This window comes from Musca vetustissima, unplaced genomic scaffold (assembly GCF_032173495.1).
Source record: "Musca vetustissima isolate MV318-11 ecotype Yass unplaced genomic scaffold, APGP_CSIRO_Mvet_v1 utg9860, whole genome shotgun sequence".
NCBI lineage: Eukaryota > Metazoa > Arthropoda > Insecta > Diptera > Muscidae > Musca > Musca vetustissima.
Genome location: NW_026888490.1, coordinates 7,238 through 30,174, shown reverse-complemented (window position 1 = coordinate 30,174; position 22,937 = coordinate 7,238). Strand labels below are relative to the sequence as shown.

Genomic DNA, 22,937 nt, shown 5'->3' with positions numbered 1-22,937 from the left:
ATTTTTGACTTTTTTTTGTAAAAATTGTAGTAGGTTACATTATAACGGATTTTGTTAATTGTATTGTATATATATCAAATAAATCCTCATAAGGTAGGTTAACCCGGTAAAAAGTTCTAATATAAATGCCGTTTAAAGAGAGTTATAGTACGTTTACATTTAACCGGATTTCGTTAACCCACTGGGTTTCAATTGTCAATTCCTTTGCATATATGTCAAATAAATCCTCATAAAGTAGGTTAACCCGGTAAAAAGTTCTAATGTACATGCCGTTTTAGACTGCATGATGTCTCGATTAACTGCCAAAATCGGGCAAAGATTGTGGTCATGATACAATAATAAGGTGATGTATCAAAACAAAAACCTTTGTTTTTGTCTCCACCATCTGTCAAATTGGCAACTCGCACATCGAATTCAAATAAAAGGTTCGTTCGTTTACTTTCCCAGTAATATTTACTCAGTAAGAATTTGCAGAGAGTAAATACGAATTTTTCCTTCTCAAGAGAGAAAACTGCAAAAAGTAAACGAACAACATCCAGTAAAAAGATTGTTTCGACACAGCTGATTAAAACAACAAACAAATTGGCGCAAATTAAAAAACAGCATTTTTATTGAAAAATGGATAACAAGCGGAAAATTGATGTTGTTTGTTCCCCACAAACATTTAAAAGGGTTGTGACCGGTAAGTTTTAACTATTTATTTGGAAAAATATTGATGTTGATTGATTTTTACAGACATATTCCAGACATGTTAGGGATGCACACTTTTTGTTTGGATTTGGAACCTAAAAAATCGTTCGCCAATTACTATTGTATTACCTTATTTTTTTTATTTAAATACTTGCGTTTTCTTCATCCATTTTGGTATTTAATGATACAAAATCAAAATAAAATTCACAAAACAATCAATTTTCTTAAGAAAAATTTTTTCTTTGTTAACAAAACATAACAAAACAGCTGATTAAATATTAGCTGATGGTACAAGAAAATTCTTACTGAGTAAATTTTCCTTGTAAGAATTTGCAAATACTCAGTAACACAACTGTCAAATCTGTTCTCTCAATTCACTCTCTTTTACTGGACTTTTGGGTAAACGAACAACATTTTGTAATAATTTGTACAAATTCGTACAAATTATTGAGTAAACGAACGAAACGGACTACCTATTTATTGTGTCATGGTTTGTGGTAAAGTAAATTCAATTTATGGACTAAGGATTTGAGAGGAATAAAAGGGGGTACAGATATACTTGTTCTCCGCAATTCTGTATTGTTTCGTTATTCGTTGCAAAAAGCTGAAGTTGGCTACAGAAAAGTTTTGGTTTGCTCAAAATTGAAAGAATTTTGACAGTTCGGGTGAAACCAACGTATTTTTAATAAAGTAACCGCATCGGCCCAACTGTTGGTACAAATAAATTTCAAAAATGATGTTATGTGAACCAAAAAATTAAAAAACAAAATTGTAAATTAAAATCTGCGAATTTTGAACAGCTTGTTTCGCAATACCAAGGTTTATCGGCTTATTCTGAGCATTCTCGCTTTCGCCTTATTCTGAACGAAGTTCGAAAGCGAAAAAAGCCGCTTTGGGGAAAAATTAGGTATTCTGAATTACAGGGAGTAGGAGAATGAGATGAAATTTTTCGCTAATAAATTTAAAGGGAATTGACTACAAAAACATAAGTAATAACTATTTTTATGAAAAATATTTACACAATACTTATTCTATGACGATTTAGAATATTCAGCCTTATTCAGGATATTTGCTAGGGAGATATCTCGCATGTAAAAAAAATTCGCAATACAAATGTGAAATATCAAGAATCCGCTGTATAAATGCTTTGTAATTAAACGAAAATAAATTGAAGTTCGAAAATATGGCAACCTACAATATGGCATGTGAAAGAGCTGTTCATTGTTTTGATGCAATTTGGTGCAACAACTACAATGGATTACAATTAAAAGAACATAGGAAGAAATCTGCGATTGAATTAATTAAGTCACAGTTTATTATTTCACTACATAATTGTGTGCCTTTTTATTTAATTTCGATATTTAGCTCCCCAAATTCTTAAAGTGGCCAGTTATGTTATGATTTGCCCCTACTCCTTTATTTCTTCTTTCAAATCATGTACGCGATAATTTTGAAAAAAAAAATATTTTTTTTTTGTAGCTTTATTTTTGTTCTTTCATAATTTTTATTTAAGTTTTTCACTGTTAAGTGGCTCATCAGCAAATTTAATTTTTCCATAATTTTTCAATTTTTTTCTCAACCAAAATGTCTGTATTTCGCCTCCAAAATGCATCAAACTCGACTTAAATACTCCTTATTATCTTTATACATTCCTTGGCAATATTTGGTTCAGCATGCATAGGATTTCCAATGTCATTTTATTTGTTGCTTTCCAGTTAAAAATTTGCTTATTTATTATTGTGTAAATATTGTTACTAATATAAATTTAGATTTAAGTTACTTTAGATGAATTCCGTTAATTTAAGAATTTGAATTGTAACGTAAATTTCTACTACGCAGTTTATTCGAATAACTTCACAACAACAACTACTGTATAGATTTTTCTACATCCTTCCATTTCCTCTTCCATTTTCTATTTTGTTATTGTCGTACAATTCTTGTTAAACGTCATCATTGATGATCGCTTAATTCCTCTTTCTTTGTTACCCCCTCGCCTGTATGTGTGTTGTTGTTATTGTTTACTCAATGTAAGTTTGTATGTGTTGTTGTTATTGTCACTCAATGTAAGTTTGTATGTGTTGTTGTTATTGTTTACTCAATGTAAGTTTGTATGTGTTGTTGTTATTGTTCACTCAATGTAAGTTTGTATGTGTTTGTTGCATTGGTAGATTGTTCGTAATCTAGACGTTACCAGATCGTCTAGAAACTTCTGTAGCGACAGGCAAGGCTCATATAAATAGAGGAAGTGGAAAGGCAGTTAGTCAGTTGTGAATCAGATCGCGAATTGAAACCGTCGTGTAAAGTAAAGTGCAAAGTAAAGTTGTGTGAATAAAATCATTGTAATAATCGTAATCAGAACGAACCCGCGTTTTATTTGGTACGAACTGTATCGGGAAATAAAACAACGTCTACACGGGAATAAGTGAAGTCCAAGAACGTAACAATTGGTGTCGGAAGTGAGATTACGATAATACTACGATGAAGTTTAAGGATCTACGAGTGGAAGACTTGAAGAAGGAGCTGAATAAATTGGAATTGTCCTCTACTGGCAACAAGGCTGAACTACAAAAACGTCTGTTGGATGAGTTCGAGCGCCGTGGTATGAACATCGATACATATGAGTTTGACAGTAAGGATGAAGTGGATTTATCGGAAATGGGCGAATCCAACTGTGGGGAAGTCTCGTCAGTAGCTGCCAGGGGTGACGATTTAAGAGAAATGCTGGCTAAAATGTTTGAGCAAAATTCCAGAATGTTCGAAGAGAATTCCAGAAAGTTAGATGAACTCAAGGCAGATAATTGTAGAATGAACGAGAAACTCGAGAACATTACGGAAGTTATTGGAAGGAGAGTGGAAACCGTGGAGATCCAAATTAAAGAGTTGAATAAGAAAGTGCAGTCGGTTGACGAGAAGATTCTGTCTGTAGATGAGAAATTTCTGGCCCACGACCACAGGTTTACAAATCTGGAGAAGAAAATGTCGGAACTGGAAATCAAAGGTGGTCCGGTGCGAGCTCCTGATAACACACTAAAAATCAAACCTCCTGTATTCGACGGCTCTACGTCATTCAATGTTTTCAAGTTACAGTTCGAGACAGTGGCTTCTAGAAATTCGTGGAACGACAGCGACAAAGCGGTTGCACTACTTCTGGCATTGAAGGGCAGTGCTGCTGATGTTATACAGAGTATTCCTGTCGCTTCTAGAAGCAACTATGAAGATGTTATTGCTGCACTGGAACGTAAGTACGGTGGCGAACATAAACAAAACATCTACCTTATGGAACTAAGGGGAAAAGTACAGAGGGCAAACGAGACGTTACAAGACTTTGCAGCTGAGGTGGAACGTTTGGTGCTAATGGCGTATCCAGGAGAGAATCACTCATTGCTGGACCGTATGAAAATCGAAACCTTTGTGAATGGCATACGTGACCCTGAGATTAAATGTGCAACATATGCGTCACCAAAAGCGTCGTTTGCCGAAACTGTTTCGTTTTCCCTTGCCCAAGAGACGGCAAGAATAATTGTTAAGCCCCAGACCCACAAGATTCGCCAACTGGAGACCGAAGGTTGCGAACCCAAATCTCTCGTTAACTCGATCAAGGACGCCATGAGGCGGGTAATAGAAGAAACAAAGTTTGTAGGGATGACTAAGCACAGGGTTAGATGCTACAACTGCGATAAAGCAGGTCATATTGCGCGCGAATGCAGAGCTAAGCGCAAACGATCCAGGTCATCGTCACCACCTCCAACGAAAGATGGTAGAAGAATGGCTCAACAGTCCACCAATGAGTCACCGTTAAACAGAATCGAGCACAGAGAAGGCGGAAAACACGGTAATGCTGATGCCCTGTCTCGTCGGCCATGCAAGGTAGAATACAGCCACTGCTCAAAGGCTGAGTGCAAAGAGAATATCGTGGATGTCCGACGATTGCAGTTTGAGTCGGGAGAAGATTGGTCGACGGAACAACGAGGGGATCCCATTCTGGGCAAAATAATTTCGGCCATAGAAACGGGCAAGCGACCTAGTCGCAAAGAAATTACCTCCGAGAGCCCTCTTTTAAAATCCTATTGGGCCCAGTGGGACAGTCTACTTATAATAGATGGTTGCCTATATCGCAAATGGGAAAGTGAGGACGGTAAATCCCACCGGAACTTGATCGTCGTCCCAGATTCCAAAATAAGAGATGTCTTGTCGGAGTTTCATGATGGGCCAAGTGGAGGGCATCTTGGCATAGCAAAGACCGCTGAAAAGGTAAAGCAGAGATTTTACTGGGTCGGCTGTCAAAAATCCATTGCCGACTGGATCGCCAATTGTGAAAGGTGCATAAGAGCTAAAGGTCCAACACGGAAGAGTCGAGGCTACATGCAGCAGTATAATTCAGGAGTCCCTTTTGAAAGAATCGCAATGGATGTAGCTGGACCGTTCCCAACAAGCGACTCTGGGAACCGGTATGTCTTAGTGGTCATGGATTACTTCAGTAAATGGCCAGAGGTTTATGCTATCCCAAATCAAGAAGCCAGGACAATTGTGGATGTGTTCAGCAAAAATTGGATTTGTCGCTATGGTGTTCCATCTGAGGTTCATTCCGATCAAGGTAGGAATTTTGAATCGGCGATCTTCAAGGAAATGTGTGACTCCTACGGAATCAAGAAAACCAGAACGACGCCCCTACATCCACAATCAGATGGCATGGTGGAAAGATTCAATCGCACCCTTTAAGAACATCTACGGAAAGTGGTGGACAGCGGTCAACGAGACTGGGATGAGCATATTCCCAAGTTTCTACGACGATGTGAACCAAGATGAAGACAGTCAAAACTCTTTTAGTACAGTCCACGATGCAGTCCGACATCGAATAAAAATGGTTAGCAACCGCATGAAGGCAAGGTATGATCGAGCGGCAAATACCGATGGGTTTCAAGAAGGGCGACTGGTACTATTGTTCAACCCACAACGAAAGAAAGGACTATGCCCCAAATTGCAAACGCACTGGGAAGGACCCTACAGGATTGTCACGAAAATAAATGACGTCGTTTACCGCATCCAGAGGAGCGACAGTCCCAGGTCGAAGATGAAAGTTGTACATTTGGAGCGGCTGACCCCCTACGGAACGGGAACTGTGCCTATTCGGGACGAACAGGCTTAAGCGGGGGGCAATGTTACGAATATAAATTTAGATTTAAGTTACTTTAGATGAATTCCGTTAATTTAAGAATTTGAATTGTAACGTAAATTTCTACTACGCAGTTTATTCGAATAACTTCACAACAACAACTACTGTATAGATTTTTCTACATCCTTCCATTTCCTCTTCCATTTTCTATTTTGTTATTGTCGTACAATTCTTGTTAAACGTCATCATTGATGATCGCTTAATTCCTCTTTCTTTGTTACCCCCTCGCCTGTATGTGTGTTGTTGTTATTGTTTACTCAATGTAAGTTTGTATGTGTTGTTGTTATTGTTTACTCAATGTAAGTTTGTATGTGTTGTTGTTATTGTTCACTCAATGTAAGTTTGTATGTGTTTGTTGCATTGGTAGATTGTTCGTAATCTAGACGTTACCAGATCGTCTAGAAACTTCTGTAGCGACAGGCAAGGCTCATATAAATAGAGGAAGTGGAAAGGCAGTTAGTCAGTTGTGAATCAGATCGCGAATTGAAACCGTCGTGTAAAGTAAAGTGCAAAGTAAAGTTGTGTGAATAAAATCATTGTAATAATCGTAATCAGAACGAAACCGCGTTTTATTTGGTACGAAATGTATCGGGAAATAAAACAACGTCTACACGGGAATAAGTGAAGTCCAAGAACGTAACAATATTTTTCATAAAAATATTTATTACTTATATTTTTGTAGTCAGCTCCCTTTGAATTTATTAGCGAAAAAATTCGCACAAAATTTACTCTCATTCTCCTACTCCCTGTAATCCAGAATACCTAATTTTGCACAACGTACTGAAGTTCACATGTGGAAAGTTTTGTTGAAATCAGTTCAAATTTGGATAGAGCTAACATATATGTTTTCTCCCGATTTTAGGTAAATGATGCATCAAGAACTCAAAACCTGTGACACGTTTCGATGAAATCGGTTTAGATTTCGATATAGCTTTTATATATATTTTCGTCCGATTTTAAGTAAATGGTACACCAAACTCCTCATGTTTATCAGATATTTATTAAAATAATCAACGGGTTTCCGATTGATATTTGCTTTAAATTGATTTACATAATTTTATCCCATTTAAGAAGCAACTCTATATCTGACCAAATGCAAAATTTAGTATAGGTTGCAGAATGACATGTTTATGGATCCAATTTCATTTTACTGGTTCTTCAAAAATGCGACGTATGTTAGGCTTCATCTATTGAATATACCCAAAGTGGTGAAGGGTATCATATAGTCGGCCCCGTCCGACTTTACTATTTTCCTTACTGGTCTTTCTATTATATATGTTTTGTACTATTATTGTACTTTTTTCAAAAAATGTACCTTCTCCAGAATGCAAGGATTTAGCGACATTTTGTAATAATCCTCAAATCATGAATAATTATTATGAAAAATACATGAGTTGACAATGAACGTTTATTGTTTTTTTGTTTTGCCATGTAAAAAACTGTACCGAATAAATGTTTCCGGTAAGACTTTAAAATACTCAGTAATGCAACGTACAGTAATATAGCTCTCTCAATTTATACTATTTTAATGCATTTTGTGTAAAAAGACAAATAGCCTCAAAATAACAAACATTAGATATGAAAATGAGCATGTAAGGAACACAGCTTTTCAATTTAGTATGGCTTTAAAGCAGGCATGCTTACCCATATACGCTACCGTAACAAAGGGTCGATTGGTAGACATATATTCTCTTTACTATAGACGTTTATAATGGTGAATTCTCAGTTACGCTCGCACACACTTGCTCTCAATTTAATTTTGCCCAACACTGCTTTAAAGTAATCATGTTGAAAGTATAATGAATTTGAATGTGTCTTTAATATGAACTATTATGGCAACTTAAAACTATTGTCATTTTAAATTTTGTTATAAAATAAGTGTCTGTCTATTAAAAAGTGTTTGAAAGTGTTTTTTTAATAATTTTGTGCATATTGTACTAACTGGTGTGGTAAATCATTTTTGATTAGTGCTAAAATAATTGTATTTTTTCAGTCTAATTATAAAAATCAACCTTTTTTTGTTTCATTACCTGTGCGTTCCTCTTGTTACATTACTTTTTTAGTTGTTGTAAGTCTGCTTTTCCACATGCAAATTTTTATTTGGCAAATACTGAGTTTGTAGGCGAGAGGGGTGCGAGGAAGAAAAACAAAAATTTGCCTGTTCAGAATTTGCCGTACACGCAAATTCTGCTTTGTTCTGCTCGTTGAAAACAATTTTGTTGACATTTCCTTTTGAACCTATTCGCTTTACTGACACACGGCCGGCTTTTGTTTACAAACCTGTTGCTTTAATTTGTGCAAGTGAAATTTAATTTTTAATTTTTGCAATTTATATATAAAAAATAAATAAAATATTAAAAAAAATCTTTAAAATGCAAAAACTTTTGACGTTTTTTTCTTTCTTTTGTATTTTGATTCGCAAATTTGGCAAAGAATAATTTGCTAATGGAAAAGCAAGCGAAAATTTCAAACGAGTTGTCATTACAGAGTTGCCAACACTTTTCACATTCCAGCTATTTTTTTATTTCTAACATCAATTATTAGTAAAAAAAGATATTAAAAATGTCGTGTCCCTACGAATTGTGCAATATTGTTACAGATTATGCATTATGTGTAACGTGTTGGCTTTGCCTTAATCAATGGCATGGATTAATGCAAGAGTAGTGGATACAATTAGAGAAAATGTTGGTGTTCGTTGGTGCTGCGTGCATTGTAGAAAACTTTCTGCCGACTTTTACAATTTTGTAAAAGATTTGCGATCGGAGTTAGCATTGATAAGAAGTGAATTTTCCTCATTATCGACCCGATTTGAAAACTTTTCTTCAATGTTCGAGAAGTACCAAGATCTAGAAGTGTTTGTGTCATCGCCGTCAGTTTCTGGACAGAAACGCAAGAGATCTACGAAAAAGGCGCCAGGTAAAACTTTGCCTATTCGTAAAGCCTCAGTTTCTGCTGGGAGTACTGTATCACGAACAGTTTCTGAAAGTGTCATAGATACAACTGAATCTTTTTAAAAAATATAAAAAATCAGGATCCTCTACAGACTATGCTAACTATTCTGTTGCTAGATCTAAATATACAATAGAATCCCGAAGGTTGTATAATCTTTATCTTAACAAGATTAAGGATAATTTTAAATCCAATCCAAAATCATTTTATGAATTTGTTAATCTAAAAAGAAAAGTTTCTTCTAAGCCAACAATTTTAAAATACAATAACCAAGAATTTTCAAAAAACTCCGAAATTGCAGAATGTTTTGCAAATTTTTTTTTTGCCACGACTTATTCTAATACTACTTATCAGGTTAAAGACCCATATCCTTATGAACTATCAAAGATAGATCAAATATTTATGCCCTTCTTACAAAGTCGAGAGGTCTCAAAAAATCTACGCAGTTTAAAACCTATTTAATGTCCAGGCCCTGATGGTATACCCAGCATAATTCTAAAGAATTGTTCAGATACATTAGCATTACCTCTAACGTTTTTATTTAATTATTCCCTTAAATATGGTTATGTTCCTACTTGTTGGAAGAAGTCTTATATAATACCCTTACACAAGTCTGGTAGTCTAACGAATGTTTCGAATTATAGAGGAATTGCAAAATTAAGTGCTATTCCAAAATTGTTCGAAAAGTTAATTACTACTGTTATTTCAAACAGAATTCAACCCTTGTTAAGTCCATATCAACATGGTTTTCGTAGTGGTCTTTCAACTATTACCAATCTCATACACTTTACTTCTACTGTTATAAAGGGATTTGTTCAGCGTAAACAAACTGATACAATTTATACAGACTTTAGTAAAGCTTTTGATAGAGTTAACCATAAACTTCTACTTTATAAATTAAATCATATTGGCTTTAGTATAAATTTGGTAAATTGGATTTCATCTTACTTACAAAATAGGACACAGCTAGTTTTGTTTCAGGGATGTCTTTCAAAATCGATTAATGTTCCATCAGGTGTTCCGCAAGGAAGTCACCTAGGCCCAATTCTGTTTCTATTGTTTGTAAATGACTTGCCAAATTCTGTATCGTATTCCAAACTGTTAATGTATGCAGACGATGTCAAGTTGTTCATTACTAATCATTCTGAAAAGCAAGCTGATTTACTCCAGCATGATTTAAATAGCCTATTTCAATGGTGCAGCGTAAATTGTATGGACTTGAATTTAAATAAATGTAAACATATGTGTTTTTCTAGAAATTCTTTCTCGATAAGACATTACTATATTAATGGTTCGGTTTTATCAACTGTAGATTCTTTCGTTGATCTTGGTATTCTAATGGAACCAAAATTAAATTTTAACAATCATGTTATATCTATGGTAAATAAATCCTATGGTGTCTTAGGATTTATAAAACGGTGGGCCAAAGAATTCTCGGATCCATATATAACGAAACAACTATTTACGTCTCTTGTTAGACCTATTTCAGAATATGGTTCAGTTGTATGGGATCCCCAATATGCAATATATTCCGATAAAATCGAATCCGTGCAGAAACAATTTTTACTTTTTGCACTGAGAGGATTACATTGGAATAGTAGCTTTGTGTTGCCATCTTATACTAGCAGGTTAAAATTAATTCGTTTGCCTACATTGAAAAGTAGACGTATTATGTTGAATACTATGATGGTATTAAAAATATTAAATGGTAATATACCTTCGGATTTCCTAATTTCTACTATTAGAATAAATGTTCCTGTCCGTTCTAATAGACACTATCAATTGTTATATGTAGACTTCCACCGCACGAATTACTCTATGGGAGATCCTCTTAGTAAAATGTGTATTGACTTTAACTCTGTACACTCTAATGTAGATTTTTGCTTTAGCGTAGAACAAATAAAATCTAATATTATTGTTTTTTTAAATGAGTAGTAAAACTTAATAACAAACTGGCTGTTGAAGAAGATTCTGTAGCTGGTTTTTCTATTCCACTCTCAAATCCCATCATGATTCGGATCATGGTGTGTACGCGATCCCTACGTAAGAGGAGGTCGCACCCTCGGTCGGCAGGGGTGGGAATGAGAGGCGTGGGAAAGTCGAAAAAAAAATCGAACAGTGCAAAAGATAACGTTTTGCAATGTTTCATGGTGATTTCCATCAATTTACGACAAATTGTGTAAAAAAAGTATCCAAATGTCCAATCTTGGATTGAGTTAAGTTCATGCCGTTTTGATTCTGTTTTCCAACTATTATTATTTCTATGCTGAAGATTAGTATTTGCCAGCAGTAGTGTTGTATTGTTACGTAAGAGATATCTTCTAGTGTTTTGCATTATTCTCAGCAATCAATGAATAAAAATATTCACAATCACGTACAAATCGTCTTGGTATTTTCACATCAACCGAGAAACACATGGCCACAAACAACCTGTTACAACAACAATGTTTCAACACATTCTAAACACAAAAACAAATTTCTGGGCGATGTTTTGGCGTTAACTCACATAAGTATAATATAGAAGTGCCAAGATTTCTTATTAATTTGCTATAAATTTATTGACACAAAACTGTCATTTACAATCTTTGATATGCTTTGCAAAATCATTATAAACTGATTTAGTATTTTTATAAATGCACGGGTATCCTAGAATTTCAACTTATAAAATATATAACTCTCCTTTTTCAGTCTAGCAATGACCACCTTCCTTAAGTTTGCTAACTAAAGCATCAACATCGGGAACAATGGCGCCGGCTTGACGGACTGGGGGATCTTCGACCGAGATTACATCAATACGTGGGTTGGTATCAACACCTAAATCACTAGCGCCAACCTTCTTCAATGGCTTCTTCTTAGCTTTCATGATGTTAGGCAAAGTTGCGTAGCGAGGGGTATTCAAACGCAAATCAGCGCTGAGAACAGCTGGCACTTTTGTTTTAATGGTCTCAAGGCCTCCATCAATCTCACGAGTGATGGTTAAACCTGCATCGGTCTTTTCGATTTTATTGCAGAATGTTCCCTGTGGCCAGTCGAGCACAGCAGCAGTCATTTGAGCAGTTTGGTTGCAATCGTCGTCGATTGCTTGCTTGCCCAAAATTACTAAATCGGCTTTCTCATCCAAGGCCAACTTGGCAAGAATTTTTGAAACGTGAATTGGCTGCAACAAGTCGTATTCCTTTCCAGACACTTCAACGTGGATACCACGATCAGCACCCATGGCCAAAGCTGTGCGAATTACTTCCTGAGATTGACTGGGGCCAATGGAAACGGCAATAACTTCACTAGCCAACTTCTTCTCCTTCATTTTCACGGCTTCCTCGACGGCGATTTCATCGAAAGGATTCATAGAGTGCTTAACACCCTGTGTAACCACACCTGTCTTTTCAGGATTGACACGAACCTATATTTGTCAATGTTAAAAGGGCAAAAAAAAGTGATTACGCAAAATATAACAAATGTGATAAGAAAAATTCCATTTCTTTCTGATTTATTTGTGACAATAGTATGTTCAAGTCTGTTCCAAATTCAGCAACCAGAAGTATTTACCTTGACAGCATAGTCAACAACACGCTTAACACCAACCAAAATGCGCGACATCCTTAATAATTTCAATCCGAAGCAACTTGACTGCAAAAATATTAACAACAATTAAAGTTAATTTTCTTCAATCAATTTCTTGAAAAGACATCAGATTTAACGATGACAAGTCCAAAGGTTAATGTCCCGACCTAATAAATAGCGTAACGCTTTGCGTTCGCCACTTTGTGAAATACGTAGCGGTAATAGTATTACGGCGATAAGAAATTTATTTTGCTATGTTTTTTTAATATATGTTTATACTGGACATTCGTGCTTGTTCGTAAATTTAATTTATTACAAGTTGGAAACCAAGAACAGCAACTTGTTTTGACATATATAGTAGATTACCTACTGCATGTATCTACAACTTTTTAGTACGATAACATTTTTTCCTTTACGATTCTTGCAGAACGGGCACAGTCTAATAATGTTACCATCAGTTGGTTTGATACGATTACCTTGAATAATAGTTTACAACATACTTTCAAATTTTATATAATCGTAAGAAAACGTAAACCAAAAAGTTGACAGATTATCGACAAACAAAATTGTTACATCAGGTAGATTCTTGCAGTACGGATACAGTCCAATAATATTACCATCAGCTGGTTTGATACGATTACCTTGAATAATAGTTTGTTTGCTTTTCCACAGGCAAATTTTTATTTGGCAAATACTGAGTTTGTAGGCGAGAGGGGTGCGAGGAAGAAAAACAAAAATTTGCCTGTTCAGAATTTGCCGTACACGCAAATTCTGCTTTGCTCTGTTCGTTGAAAACAATTTTGTTGACATTTCCTTTTGAACCTATTCGCTTTACTGACACACAGCCGGCTTTTGTTTACAAGCCTATTGCTTTAATTTGTGCAAGTGAAATTTAATTTTTAATTTTTGCAATTTATATAATAGAATATATAAAAAATAAATAAAATATTAAAAAAAATCTTTAAAATGCAAACACTTTTGACTTTTATTTTCTTTCTTTTGTATTTTGATTCGCAAATTTGGCAAAGAAAAATTTGCTAATGGAAAAGCAAGCGAAAATTTCAAAAGAGAAAACAAAAAATTTGACAAATAAAAATCTGCCTGTGGAAAAGGTGACTTTACAACATGCTTTCAATTCTGACATAATCGTATGAAAACGTTAACCAAAAAGTTGACAGCATTATCGACAACCAAAATTGTTACGCAGACCTCGGGTTACAATACAATACACAATTATAATTTCGTTTATGAATTCAAAATTCAAATGCTGTCTTATTTTTTCACAATTCATAAATTCAACTTTCCTGAGGCATGTAAACACAGTTTAGTAATAATTCGGTCTTTCCGGCGCCAATAACTTAATAGACTGCCTTTGAGTTATTAATTATGACCACTATATTGGATGAAGTTCAACAAAAATAACATTCCATTATAAACAGATAAGAGTCAAAATGTCTCAGCCAACGATGATGCGCCTGATGGCTTTGTCCATCAACACTGCAAAACGTGCTGGAAGCATTATAAGGGATGTTATGCAAAAGGGCAATTTAGGAATTATCGATAAGGTTTGTTTGCTTCTTTATTTTTGTTAATAAAATACATTCCTACTCTGTTGATTTTATTGTCGTTTTAGGGTAAAGATGACTTACAGACGGAAGCCGATCGTTCGGCACAGCGTTGCATCATTGCATCCTTATCCAAATCGTTTCCCAAAATTAAGATTATTGGAGAAGAAGGCGGTTCAGACCTTAACGTCAAAAACGATTGGCTGGTCACAACGGAAGATGAGGATTTCTTAAAAAACGCTTGCCCGGATCAGTGGCTTAATGTCAATGATGATGATGTTGTTGTGTGGGTAGATCCTTTGGACGGCACTTCGGAATATACTCAAGGATTCCTAGATCATGTCACGGTTTTAATAGGAATAGCTGTCAAGGATTCTGCTGTAGGTGGAATCATTCATCAACCCTATTTCAAAAATCCTGGTGGAGAAATGGGTCGTACTATTTGGGGTTTAAAAGGATTGGGTACAGGTGGTTTCGAGCGTATTTCACCACCGAAAGACAAATTCATTGTAACAACAACCCGATCACATTCTAATGCCATTGTGCAAGCGGCTTTAGATGCCCTCAACCCTACTGACGTTATTAAAGTTGGTGGCGCTGGATACAAGGTATTGCAATTGTTGGAGGGAAAAGCGCATGCTTATGTCTTTGCTAGTCCAGGATGCAAAAAGTGGGACACTTGTGCCCCCGAAGCTGTATTGGAATCACAAGGTGGAACACTTACTGATATGCTGGGAAATCATTACTCGTATGGTGCGAATGTTAATCACCCAAATCTTCAAGGTGTTTTGGCAACAAACGGAGACGTATCTCATTCTGATATTATTTCAAAATTACCATCTAATGTTTTAGAGGCAATGAAAAGTAAATGTTAAGATTATTTTTATTGTAATGGCTGTGTTAAAAAATAAAATAAATTCGAAAGTCATCGATAATGTACACTGGACGGATTTTTCTTCCTTGTGATAATATATTGATTTGGAGGATCATAATTATATTGAAGTATAAATATTTGTTATTGATTTATTTTTATTCAACATTAACATGTATACAATGTATTCAATTTATTTTTAGGCAATAACGATAACGATTTTTCAGTACAATCTTGTTATAGTAATCGTTATTTTGTACGCAAAGTATTATGTAAAACCCTATCACGTAAATAAATGACAATCTATTTTTATTTGTATTGTGTTGCTACGATTAAAAAGTGTTTTTTTTTTTTGTGTAAAATTAATAGCGGTGACTGGCTAAATCTTCTCTTGAAATACGTTATCATCTAAAGCTTATAGAACATATCATTGTGACAACAGTATGGAACATTTTAAGATATATTGTTGTTGCCGTAATCTAATGAAAAAGTTTTAAAGAGATTAACATGTATTACTCATAAGAAAATGTTAATTAATAAAACGCCGAGATATATAGTTGAAGCAAATTACATATGTCTGGAGTATTAAAAATAAGGTTTCTTACTGAGTAAAAATTACTATGTAACTTATGTTGAGAGAGTTTGTTCTCTCGTGTGAAACTCCAGTAAGAAATCAAATGTATATGCCACAATTTGAAGAGTTCTTAACTAACGTCTATCCAGTAAGGACAGCTGATATCTACATATTTTGTCAAACTATGTTGTTTTGATCTGAATTCCAATAAAAAACCATAGTACCCATACACAAAAATTAAATTTGTTAAAATATGAAAAATCTATTTCAAAACAATTGAATTGTTTTTTACATTTAAAAAATTTATAATGGCAATCATCAATATCAATTTCAAATAATATGTAAAATAAATTCCAAAAACTGGTACGCATGGCGATTGGCACATTTTAAACAAATTAAAAATTAATATTTTCTAAGGCCTTTAAGTATTTTATGATTGAAAGAAAACAAATTCAAATTATTAACCAATATTAAGTGTGTCTGGTTACTTTTCCAGTAACATTTATTCAGTATGTTCTAGTTCAGAGAGTAACCCTTTTTTTTACTCTCTTTTGCGATAATACTGAGAAAAGTAAACTGACAACATTTAGTAAGATTTAGCAAATAAACAGCTGATTCAAGAAAACATTTGATTTGAGCCAAAATAAACAACAAACAAAGGACAAACACAATTATTTGTATTGCATTTAATATTAAAAATAAAATGAACTATAAAAGAAAAACTGATTTGGTATGTTCCCCGGGAACATTTAAGCTTCCTGCATCAATACATTGCCCTCTATCTGGAACTTGTCTAAAATTATATAAGGAATTAGTTTCTAATTTAATGAAACTTTGCATTAGTTACGAATTTTCTTCCATTTTCTGTAATTTTTATACAACTTAACTTCAAATTGTACTTTGCAAATTAAAAAAATGTTTTGAATAATTTGCGTGTTTGATCATAAAACAGCTGATCCAAAAATAGCTGAGTTTGCAAAATCTTACTGCATAAAATTCTTTCAGTAAACTCCAGTAAGTTTGTTGTTGTTCAACTGTCAAACTTGCTCTCTCACTTGACTCTCTTTTACTGGATTTTTGGGTAAATAGACAACATTTAGTAACATTTGATAACAATTGTTACCAAATATCGAGTAAACAGACAGAGCTATTAATAGTTTCGAAAATTTTGCCACTGAACACTTACATTTTGAAAGCTAAATGTTGTCAAAAGTAAAATTATGAAAAAGTTGAAATCATATGTCTGTATGACACTACCTTGTATAATTATGTCATGGTTATCAAACAACATTCAGTAACAATTTGTACCACGCAAGGTTTATTCATAAGGTTAACAGGCAGGCAAATACATGCCTTATATTCTCTTGCTATCAACATTTTAAAATACCAACCAGAACAGGATAAAAACTCAAAATATCTTTCAAGAAAACGTAATGATAGTAATGTACATATATAAAAATTATTATTATTTTTTTTATTTATTCTTCACATTATAAATTTGACAGTCAATGAAGACTTCGAATTCGCCTCCTTGTTAACCTTATGAATAAACCTTGGTACCACGGTTTATTCATAAGGTTAAACGGCAGGCGAATTCATGCCTTATTCTTCTCTTGCTGTCATATTTTTAATCGCGAAATACCAACCAGAACAGGATAAAAATTTTAAAATATAATTCAAAAAACGTTATTTCAAATTTTTTTGTTTATTTATATAAGATCGGCCAGTAGGGGAATTGAATTTTTTTGTCGAGGCGAACACTAATTGATTCGCCTTTAAATAAAAAACAACCAAAACACAAACACAATTTATAATTTTGTAAGATAATTTACTTGAAAATGTTCTTTAAAATCTTGAAAAAGTTCAAATGTGCTTCACAAAGGCGATATCAAGGTAGATGTATTAGGTAGTCGCATCGACCCAGTTCATTGTAACATTGAATGTCAAAACAAATTGTTGTAATTTTTAATTCGCTTTAAAAATTAATCAATTTTTGTAAATAAAATTGAAGTTTCGTGATTTTTTTCCAATTTTACTTCGAAAGGACCAAAATGTCTAAAAATGAACAGGAATTTAATATGAGGGCTACATCAACACTGGAAAGATTTTCGTGAAAGGTGTTTTAATTTACAAGAAATGATTCAACCAATCAGAACAAAATGTTTGTATACTCTACACATCTATGTTAACAGTATGGATTGCCTAAGAGTTTGTAGATGTACGACTCATTTCTTGTAGTTTGTGCTATAACATGCCCAAGCTACAAGAAATGAGGCTGAACGAAAGGGCTTTGACAAATGGAATATACACTCCACTTTATGATGGAGGGAGTAAATCATTTGAAAATTGACACCAGGGATGGTCCGTCAGAAAAAGTGACGTAAATGACATACATTTCCGACGTATAATACATACGTCTGAAACGTCGGAAACCCATGAAAACCCATTAGGTTTTTGACAAAAGAGTTTTTCCATTAGTCAATATGGAAACTACACATGCTTTAATTAAACCCATATCAAAATTAAAAAAAAATCTCAAATAAGTTTAGAATTTTTTGTCAGGACTATGAAGGAATAATCAGATATACGTAAAAATATATATTCATGAAAATAACTGTATCTGGCGAAAAAATTGAAATAAATGGCGTTTACTACATTTATTACATTTTATACAGGTATATGACGTTTTCGACGTTTACAACTTTTTGACAGTCGAAAACTTAAAAATTCGTTACACGGACCATCCCTGCCGTATATACATACAAAATTTCCAGAATTCATCAAGGGAAATTATTGAAAGATGCCGACACATACTGATTCGTTAATTCAAAATAGTGCTAATGTTGTGTTTTCAGAAGATAATTTTTTCAATCACCATTTGATTTGGATCATGATAATCAGATTACAAATTATAATGGACAGACGGATATATGATAAACGATATACAACAATTTGAGTCTACGAGTAGTGCAGCTACAAACTCTTGAGGCAACACATAGTTTTAACATAGATGTGTAGGGTATTAAAACATTTTGTTCAGATTGGTTGAATCAAATTTGCCTAAATTTTGAAATGTCAAGGCGAATTGAATTTTATTTGCCTTGTTTACAAATTTTGACATATTATGTTCCCAAAAAAAGTTGCTTTGTTGTAGTAATTCGCCGATGCGACTTCCTAATATATGTGCATTGGGCGATATAAATTAAAATTGAATGTTGACAATATATTAATATTTTCGTTTTGGCGTCTAACATAAATTTGTATGTATGTGTAGGTTTCAACATATGATTTCACAACTGTGCTTACAGTCCGACCTTATATAGGCCTTGATTTATTCTTCAAATAATAAATTTGACAGTCAATGAAGACTACGAATTCGCCTCCCTGTTACTCTTATGAACATGGTCTATATATTAAGGTCTTCCAGTAACGGCAACTGATATCTAAATTTTTAGTAAAAATATATTGAACTCATTTTAAGTGGTTATTTATACTCTTTCGAGTCGAGCTTGATGATCTAAGTTTTGCAATGAAAAGGAAAGCCAGGAGAAGAACCTACGTACCCACCATTATGCGACGCGTTTCGCCGTTGGTTAAGCGGCTCATCAGGCATATTGGGCTATGTGGCTTTACAACTCAGAAAAATAACCATAGCAAGGCCTATAAAGGACGGCCAGTAAGCGAATTCATAAAAAAACTTAAGTTTAACGTCAATTTGTTTTGCCGAGGCGAAAACTAACAGCCTGTTTATGTATTTCGAAAGAAAGGTTTCTTTCGCTTTCAATGCGAAAGAAAATCAATTTTGGTTTATATAAAAACTTTTTACAGGCAAAAGAAGTCGAACGATAAGCAACTCGAAAGAACCCGTAAACGTATACTTTTTCTCTAAAAATTGGGTTTATGTATGACGAAAAAAAGTGTCCTCATTCGAACGAGAATGTCAAATTCACTCACTTGAATCAATTGCAAAATCGCGAACTATGTACCAAAATTTCAAAGACTTTCACACAACACAGTCTCTAAACAAAATAAAAATTTTTGGAACATGTTTTATAGGTATCGTTTGGGTTTTTTATTCATGTTTTTGTAAAATAAAATTGTACACAATTCTCACAAATACTGAAAATTTCCATTTGCCTTTTTTTTATATTCAAATGTGTGATTGTATTTGTGTAGTTTGTTCTCATTTCCCATTTGACTCTCATTTATTGAACATTGTTGTAAAACTTTACATTTAATTTAGTAGTTTTTCGAATGGTATACGTAACGGCAAACGAACGATAGCTTTCGAAATACATGAACGCTTTTTTACTATTTGATTAAAAATTATCCTAAAATACACAAAATGTTTATAAAAGGTGGTAAAAAAGCAGTTGTTTATTAAAATGAAATCAGTGATGTGTTGAGCATTTGTTTTTTGCGTTAAAAAAGTGTAAAAAGTTTTGTTTTATTCAAAAAAAAAAAAAAAAAAAATACATATTATTCGAAACCAAGAAGTTTGATCTTTTTTTTTTGTGCAAATTGTGTGTGAACAGTTGGACACGAATTCCTTTGCGCTAACTGATACGTCAAGGGGTTAATGGCCCCATCAAGGCGTATGCATTACTTCATTCAGTAAGTACACCTGATATCTACATATTTGGTCAAACTATGTTGTTTTGATTTGAATTTCAATAAAAAACCATAGAACACATTCACAAAAATGCCGAAATAGATTTTTATATTCAAAAATTAATTTGTTAACACATGAAAAATATATTTTAAATCTTGGAAAAATCAAATGAAACGAAAAATGTGTGTGGTTACTAGTGGTTAAAAATGTGAAAAATATTTTCCAATAATTTCCTTTTAAATGAATTCGAATTTAAAAAAAAAAATATTTTACCCCTCGGCAAACAATGCCATACCATGGTATAATAATAGAAGGTAACAGCAAGTGTTGTTGTACAAAAAACGATGCAACAACCACATGGAAATTTGTTGTTGTAAGTTCTACTAGTGTCAACGCATTTGACAGAAAAATGTAAACAAACAAACAAATTATCATCAAATTATTTTTATTTTCAAAATGAAATATTTTCGAATCCTCAAAATGAAAATTGAAAAACATGAATGAAAATTTTTCAAATTTATATTTCTATCGCTTCCACATCTTTCCTATAACTGAGCCATTGCCACATATATGTGTAACACATATGAAAATGTTGGGAATAGCGAGTTATTCCTTGAAGAAAGATTTGCTTCCTGAAACTTTCCCTGCAGGCAGATTGAGTAAATTGAATACGGGAGCACATTTAATAAAGAACAATTTCAAATTGTATGCGTTCCCAATTTTCTTGTTGGGTGATTTTTAAAAACATAATTTGTCAAATTCATATTGACACTAGTATTACGTTGGAATCAAATCAGCTGGGATTTGCTGTTACCTTTTATAATTGTACCATGATGCCATACATTCCCCACTAATAAATAGTTGTTTTTTTTTTATAAAAACAACAAACTGGGATTCAGCCTGACTATTTTGTAAAAACAAAAAATATTTTTTTCTTCACAAAAATTGAATTTTGAATTAACAGCCTGTTTTTCTATTTCGAACGAAAATCAATGCGAAAGTAACTCTCTCACTTTCTTTTAAAAAAGCGTTCATGTATTTCGAAAGCTGTCGTTCGTTTGCCGTTACGTATACCATGCGAAAAACTACTAAATTAAATGTAAAGTTTTACAACAATGTTCAATAAATGAGAGTCAAATGGGAAATGAGAATAAACTAAACAAATACAATCTCATATTTGTAAAAAAAAATTGTTAATTGCAAGTTCGCGATGTTGCAATTCATTCGAAAGCTATAAAGCAAGTGAGTGAATTTGACATTCTCGTTCGCACGATGACAGCTTTTTCATCATACATAAACCCAATTTGTAAAGAAAAAATATACGTTTACGTTTTCTTTCGAGTTGTTTATCGTTCGACTTCTTTTGCCTGTAACAAGTTTTTATATGAACCAAAAGTGATTTTCATTCGCATTGAAAGCGAAAGAAACCTTTCTTTCGAAATACATAAACAGGCTGCAAAATTGTTTTCATTTTTCTTCGCCATGGTACAATTATATAAGGTAGGGTATATATTCAAAATAATATTACATATATTTGATTCATCCACAAATCATAATTTTCTTCTAACCAATGTTGCATGGCATAATTACACAAGGTAGTCTCATGCAGACATATGATTCTAATTTTTTCATAATTTTACTTTTCACAACAATCAGTTTTCAAAATTTAAATGAAAAAATATCCTCCTTCGAAATGTACGCACAACACGTGTTCAGTGGCAATAATTACAAAATGTTTATTATCTTGAAGTCTCCAGCCTCTATAATCTATAAATATATTTTGTAACATCTATAGTTATATCTTTAGAGCAATATTATTAATTAATTTTGACATCATATATGTCTAAATTTACAGATTATAGTATGGTACAAATACATAACCCAGCTGATTTGATTCGAACGTAATAGTACGTTAACATTTAACCGGATTTCGTTAACCCAGTGAGTTTCAATTGTCAATTCCTTTGCGTATACGTAAAATAAATCCTCATAAAGTAGGTTAACCCGGCAAAAATTCTAACATATATGCCGTTTAATGCTCCTGTCAATATGAATATGACAAGTTATGTTTTAAAAAATCACCTAACGGGAAAATTGGGCATGCATACAATTCGAAATTGTTCCTTATTAAATGTTCTCCCGTACTTAATTTATTTAATCTGCCGTATGTAGAGAAACTTCCGGTAATGTGGACCACCATTTCTTTTTTTTTTTTGATATTGTGGGCGTACCAACGGTAAAAACTGAAAACCAATTATTTTCACAACGTAGTAGATTTGTTGGCTAAATATAATATATGGATTTTAGTTAAAAAACTACAAAGCAGAAAAGGCTCCCCAGCCATGTAAAAATAAAGCAGTAAAGACTATTGTTGGTAATATCTAAGTGTTTTTATCAAACAGCTTGCCAAGCAATGGGTGGATTGTTCTCTCTAGCCAAAGACAATATATAAACAACAAGGTTGTTTTTTTTTGGTTGTTTGCTCACAGCATTGGATAAAATAAAATCAATGTAACCATGCAATAATTAATACACGGATTTTAATTCGTTGGAAATTGATTTTTATTGGTTACAATATGTTGTTATAAAATACGTGTGTATATTTCAAGAGTTTGTGCAAGAAGAGCAAAATCTTTGACGGAAATAAAAGTTTGCAAGATGGATAGAATCTAGCAATGAATTGTACTAAAAGTATTTGTTACTCTTAGTACATTTCATTGCGTTTTTACACGAAAAGATTTTAGGGAATTTAATGCAAATAAACATTTTAATCAGTTTTACGCTTGGCGTAAACATTGCCGCCACCACCGGGGTCGAGGGCCACTAGGTTAGATCTTAGCCATTTTGCGGAATAAAAGTAAAACTATGTTATATTCATATTCGATGTTGATATTAGGATAGGTTATTTCAATGATATAAGATAATTCTAAAAAATGTACTTA

The 22,937-nt window shown here is 33.4% G+C and overlaps 2 protein-coding genes across 2 annotated transcripts; one reads left to right on the top strand and one right to left on the bottom strand.

The window, feature by feature from the left end:
* Positions 1–11,493: 11,493 nt before the first annotated feature.
* On the bottom strand, positions 11,494–12,492 carry LOC133336353 (electron transfer flavoprotein subunit beta). The gene is made up of 2 exons (XM_061544645.1): positions 12,359–12,492; positions 11,494–12,212 (listed from the first exon to the last, which is right to left on the bottom strand). Exons 1-2 carry the CDS (start codon positions 12,407–12,409, stop codon positions 11,502–11,504), a joined length of 762 nt encoding a protein of 253 aa, XP_061400629.1. The 5' UTR covers positions 12,410–12,492; the 3' UTR covers positions 11,494–11,501.
* Positions 12,493–13,811: 1,319 nt separating this feature from the next.
* Positions 13,812–15,104, top strand: LOC133336357 (3'(2'),5'-bisphosphate nucleotidase 1). The gene is made up of 3 exons (XM_061544650.1): positions 13,812–13,938; positions 14,007–14,802; positions 15,013–15,104. The coding sequence occupies exons 1-3, from the start codon at positions 13,825–13,827 to the stop codon at positions 15,102–15,104; spliced, it is 1,002 nt and encodes a 333-aa protein (XP_061400634.1). The 5' UTR covers positions 13,812–13,824.
* The last annotated feature ends 7,833 nt before the right edge of the window (positions 15,105–22,937 follow it).

Coding starts and splice junctions, on each gene's coding strand:
- LOC133336353 (XM_061544645.1), bottom strand. CDS start 12,409: ATGTCGCGCATTTTGGTTGGTGTTAAGCGTGTTGTTGACTATGCTGTC. Junction 12,213..12,358: donor TTGTTGACTATGCTGTCAAG/GTAAATACTTCT, acceptor TGACAAATATAG/GTTCGTGTCAATCCTGAAAA.
- LOC133336357 (XM_061544650.1), top strand. CDS start 13,825: ATGTCTCAGCCAACGATGATGCGCCTGATGGCTTTGTCCATCAACACT. Junction 13,939..14,006: donor ATTTAGGAATTATCGATAAG/GTTTGTTTGCTT, acceptor TTGTCGTTTTAG/GGTAAAGATGACTTACAGAC. Junction 14,803..15,012: donor TGTTTTAGAGGCAATGAAAA/GTAAATGTTAAG, acceptor ATTTATTTTTAG/GCAATAACGATAACGATTTT.